General features: G+C 40.8%; 1 protein-coding gene across 1 annotated transcript in view; it reads left to right on the top strand.

Moving 5' to 3' along the window:
* The first annotated feature begins 905 nt into the window (after positions 1-905).
* Positions 906-5943, top strand: part of LOC116848389 (PDZ domain-containing protein 4-like) — a 74757-nt gene continuing 69719 nt past the window's right edge. The window contains exon 1 of the mRNA XM_032824457.1: positions 906-5099. Within this exon, the coding sequence (XP_032680348.1) occupies positions 5028-5099 (72 nt within the window). The 5' untranslated portion in view covers positions 906-5027. The remainder of the gene's footprint in view (positions 5100-5943) is intronic.

Genomic DNA, 5943 nt, shown 5'->3' with positions numbered 1-5943 from the left:
TATCCCCCATTTCGCCAATTAATATTAGTCAAACCCTAATTAAATTATAGCCGCTTAAGAACGCAACGGAGAGGCGAATGATAATTAAACGTCGGCTGCGTACATATGTGCGAAAGAGGTGAAGTACAATTTCATCTCTATCGTAAAAATGATTATACTGCAAAAATATTTTTAAATGAACAAATATTTATTATGTGGGTATCATCAACATGTTTACTTAAATCAGAATTCTCTTCATTTAAATCGAGTACTGTTTATTTGAACTGAGTAAACATTAAACAAATCGGGCATGATCGATGAGGTATAATTTAGGAGATCCGATACGACCTCGACAGCTCTTCCCTAATTCTCACAAATTTTCGAAACTTATGAAATGCTTAAAGCAAGTAACATTTATTTGAATACAGTATATATTTTTCCATGTGCGCTAAGAAGAACATATCGATTTCATATCAGTGCGAAATATTATTAAGAAGGATATGAAACTTCATTCGTTTCTAGATTTCTTGCCTCTCTGGCTCCCTTACGATCGCGTGTAATTCCAGCTATTTATACGCGCTGAATGAAAACATCCGCGACGGCCGCGCACTAATTTCGGCGACAGCTCCGCGATATGCATCATTTTAGCATGTGCATAACTACATGCGGATGGTGCTTTGATGGTGTGTGCCCCCTTTTCATTGACTCCGAATGAAGGCCGTCGGGCTCTTCCCTTCAACGAAATAATCATCCGCATCGAGGATTTTCCGCGTAATTATCTTGACGATTAACCTCGCGCGAAGCGCACCCACCACGTGGAATTAATTCTATCCCGTTACTTACCGCGCAGGGCGCGGATGAAAACAAAAACGCGCGTCGGAACGTGAGAGAGCGAGCAAACGAGAGAGAGAGAGAGAGAGAGAGAGAGAGAGAGAGAGAGAGAGGGACAGGGAGAAAGAGTGAATGCGAGGTAATTGCAACTGATAAAATTGCTGCGGGACGAGCGCGCCGCCGAGAGAGCTCCGAAACGACCCGCCAGCGCTCGATTATTTATCGTTTAATCCACGCGATCGACTAATCGCGGTCTCTCGCGTTGAATCCGGATATGGAGATATCAAGTTATCGCGCCGCGAAGAAATGCGCCTCGCGCACGATCTTCCTTCACGTTTCATTTCTTCAACTTCTCGTCCTCCAGCCGGGCATTTCCTTCTTTTCGCACGAGCCCTCCTTCCTTCCCCTCCTCCTCCTCCTCCGACAATCGCGGGCGTTTTCGGCGGGTAGTTAACGAATTTCCCTGCGGTCTCGCTACACCGAATTGGCAATTTAGCGACATTCCCGATTCGCGGCTGGAAAATTCGCGCTACGCCGTTTTCCCGCATTTGCGGCGATAATATGCGACGCGAATTCCCGATCTCCACCTCACCCCCGCCCCATCCCCCCCGACTCTCTTTCCCGTCCCGTCCCGATGCAGCTGTCACGTACTGAATCGCCGCTGTCGCGCGACGGCATTGCGAAAATTTCGCCGTGGGCACGACCGTGGGTGTGCCTAATTACCGCTCGTTTGGTTCGCACTAAATCGATCGCATTACATACTAATACGCTGGAGATTGTGCGAGGCCAGATGGCGACGGGGAAAGGAGATTCGTAGGCAGGAACGGGAGAGAATGGGATTTAGTTAGGGATGTTGTTGTAATGATCGTGTAATCTCTTCGAGCGGCACGTACTTAGCCGATCGTTATGTGCAACAAATGGCTCTCGACAAACGACGTCTTTTGCGTAAAATTCTGCTTAGTATTTCGTACAAACGGTAGTACACAGACTGTCGCGACTCTTGGCAACGCAGACTTGAAAATCCAAAGAAAAGCAAAAGAAGTCACGTCATGTGATCGATAGATTGCATGTTTATGTCGCTTCAAGGCTGGTACGATTTCAGCGACTCTCGCTTGAACAGAATATTTCTACAAGAAACTAAAGGAGAGCTTCGGCTGATGTTCGGTTATTCTACACGGGTGTGAGAAACGCATACAATACTTTATGTTACTTCAAATCGTATTATGCAAATCGTGTGTCAAGCTTTTTCAGCTTGATTATTTCTGAAAGGAGAAACAGAAATATGAGAGAAAAGAAATAAGGAAAGAAGAAAGGAAATCCAAAGAACCGTGATTTGCGCGGGACGGCTGGAGGAGCGAGCTCGATTACTTACTAAATCGGGATTTCGCACAGAGTGCCGCTAACAACCCTGTTAGTAAGAAATCTCGCGCGCGATTAACGTCGGTTGCCGGCGCTTGTTCTTCTCTCTTCTACTTCTACTTCTCTTCTTCTTCCCCGCATTTTCCACCAGTCTCACTGTCTCTCGCCGCGCCGAACGCGCGACGTTTGTAAAGACGACACGTTGGGTCTCGCGACGGGGGTAGTGGTGGTGGTAGAAAGTGGCGGCGAGAACGGGGTGGCTGGTGGACGGTCGGTCGGTCGGTTTAATAAACTTACGGGCGTTAGGTAAAAGGAAAGAGTCTTTCACCAAAGGCTATGCAATAACGTGTAATGACATTATGCGCAAAGGAAGTCGCGCTCGGTTCACGATCATCGCTGAAGAGCACTCGTCTTTTTCCTTTTTTCCTTCGGGCCGTATCACTCACTCTTTCTCGTTCTCTGTCTGTCTCTCTCTCTCTCTCTCTCTCTCTCTCTTCCTTTTTATGTATATACATTTCTCCTCTCGCACTTCCATTTTCTCTTCCTGCTCCCGTCGTCGTTTCTCCTACTGCGCCTCAGTCGTGAGAAGATTTCTGGCTGTGAAGTCTCTTTCGCTCGGCGCTTTTTAAACAGCTAAACGGGAAGAAAAAGTTGGTGGCGAGAGAGGGATGATCCGGGGGGATGATAATTGGAGCGGCGACAATCATCGGGGAGGATTTAAGAAAGCGAGGCAAATAACGCCGCTGTCGGATTAACTCCCGCTGGCGACGAATGTCCAGCGTAGAGAATTCTAACAAATTCTCGGGATTCTTCAAAGGTTATTGGATTCTTCTTCTTTTCTTTTTTCTCTCTTACTCACGACTAATCAATGTATTTTTACTTTTGTGATCATTCCTCTACTAATATCGTTCTAACATTCGATTAATATCGATATTAGATCTCAATATTAAATTTCATTTTATTACATTTTTTTTCGTTTAATCATAGCAAATATAATCGAAAATTAGGTATATTATATATTCTATTTCTCAAAATTCTTTCATGTTAAAAATTACGTAAAGGAAGAAGTCTCTTTGAATGAAAGGAGCCGGCGATATTATTATTCTCCTTGTCTTAAGAAAAGGAAGGGAAAGAATTCCACTTAGCGCGCGGTAATTTTTACGTCCCCATCGCGGATAAGGGTGAGGTAAATTTCGCACGGCAGGTTGCTCGTAACACGGCTAATTTCGCGATTTACAGCGGCATCCACGTTGCGGTAGCTCGTCGGCAACGATTTTTGAACCAGTACATTTTGTTTTGTCCGGTGGACAAGTGTTTCTCGCATTTCCGTGCTGGAAACGGCACCCGAGGACCTCTTCCGCGATTCTCGGCGTACGTGCGTTCCGCCTTGTTAGGTAATTTCGATCTCCTTTACGTCGGACAGCCGCCATAAAATTAGCTCGATAATTACGTTAATAATTTCACTCGCTTGTGCATATTGTGCAAGTTAGAACCGAGAGGAAATTAAAGAGATTAAAATCCAGAAAAAAAGAAATGCTAACAGCGGTAATAATTGAAGACATGGAGAGTGGCGTGTACGTGGCGAAAACTTCGATGACGTTAAGGTGACGTTAATTAGGATAGAATCAGGTCACATTGGCGTAAATGTGTCCACGTCATGTTTGTTCGACTAGGAGGTACAAACTTGTTTTCTAATTATTTTACGAAAAACCAGTTGTGCATTTATATATCGAGATGAAAAAATTAACGTCTGTAAACGGAATTTTTTTTCGATTGTTTCATATTAATTACACTATCATCATCCAAGTCCCCAAATAGTCAGCCGCTTTCTCTGTATTGAGGTTGCTCAAAGAACGATTTGAGAATTATTCAATATTCGACCTGCATTCAAGCTCTTTCTTAATCTCAATCAGCAACGCATTAATCGTATGACTTTTTCAACTGCAGAGAGTATGTGCGATTAGCAAATATCAAATAACTAAATATGGATAAATAATAGAATTAATGAATTAATGACAAACTCTTTCCGTGTAAGCCGTTTATTATTTTTATTAGCATTCGAAATTCTGATAAAATTTAGAAATTCAAAAGGAATGTAGAGGAAGAAACAAAAATAAGAATGTAGAGGAAGAAGTAAAAATAACAATTATACATTTAAAAGCACCGCCGTAAAATTATCCCGATAATTGCGTTAATAATTTCACTCGCTTGCGCGCAAGTTAGAACCGAGAGGAAATTAAAAAGATTAAAATTCAGAAAAAAGAAATGGTAAATATTTAAATTAGGCTTTATTTAGGTATTATAAAGAGACTACGTATAAATAAGAAAAAAGGAGCACACTACTCAAGAAGAGTAGAGCACACAAATCAGCATTTGTAAGACAATAATAATAAAGTATAAATTTCGACTCACGCAGCCCAATACGCATTCTACTATCCTGATAGCCGTTACTACTTCTGGAATGTTTGGAAAGTGTTGGTTGTTGTGATCTCCCAGCCCGTCATTCATAGGTGACGGTTTAACGACAATGATAGGCGACTTGTGAGAGAGGACACGATTTTGCCAATTGTTTTGGTACTCGCGCGTGTCACTCGCCCTTCTCGCGTCGTGTGTCTTCCCGCAAACAACACATTACGTCTCGAGTCACAGCAACACGCGTACCGCAACGCGGAGCACATGTACCTATCGAGTGATTGAAATATTTTCTCGGTTCTCTCGAAGTAAGAATTTGAGTTCTCGTCGGTATCGCGTTTATTAACATTTATTTCTCCGATCATATCGAGCTACGCGAGTGTCAGTGCCAGTGTCAGTGTGCTACTAGTGAATGTTCAGAATACCGCAATGTTCAGAATACCGCAATGGAGCAATTGGGACCAAAATATTCGGATCGAGTAACCAGGATGCGAGTAGTGACGCATCATAATTTCCAGGTGTGTCGAATTAATTTATTATACAGGATGTTTAATCTGAATATTTGGCGAACATACCGAATATAAGGAGACATATCCGAGTCGAAATTTAGAATTTAGAATTTAGGAAATCTCGCAAATGCTGATTTGCGCCTCTAAAACCGCTATTTATAATTGTCAGTTATTTGCAATATTTGATGGAGATTTGAGAACATAATTAATTACTGGTTCGTATTCATATGTCGTCACTCAATTGTTTGAATCAGCATCTCTTGCATGAAATATATATAAATGGACAAATAATTAGATTCAATCTGTGATTGTTTATCAAAACAATAGACTATGAATATCGGTCTAAATGTGTCTCGCTGATTTGTGCTTCTAATGCAATATATTGCAGTAATTATATCTGCCCTTTTCAGCAGTGCACAACTCCTTCCTCTTTATTCTCTTTAAATTTCCAAGTTCTATTTTGCAAATTCTTTTATTCCAAATCCTATCTAAAAATTCAACAACAAAAATTCAACAAAAGCAAAAAAGACAATAAGATGAGAAAATAAAATGTATTATTTTATTTATCTATTACTCATTGTCATAAATTACTTATTACTTATTGTCATAAATTATTTTATATTTGCTTATCGTACAGGACCAGCAGCCATTCTAGCAAGTCCTTTTTTAACTACTTGCGTTGGTAACCCGTTGATAGAAATTCTGTCTAAAATATTCATACTAAACTTTATAAAAATCTCTCGTTATTATTCTCAAGAACGTTACTTCCTTCTTTACGAAAAAATATAATAATATTAATATTTAATATATATATATATATATATATATATATATATATATATATATATATATA

Source organism: Odontomachus brunneus, unplaced genomic scaffold, assembly GCF_010583005.1.
Source record: "Odontomachus brunneus isolate Ranch 3 - 2012 unplaced genomic scaffold, Obru_v1 Obru_scaffold_005, whole genome shotgun sequence".
Taxonomy (NCBI): Eukaryota; Metazoa; Arthropoda; class Insecta; order Hymenoptera; family Formicidae; genus Odontomachus; species Odontomachus brunneus.
This window is presented reverse-complemented; position numbering and strand designations above follow the sequence as displayed.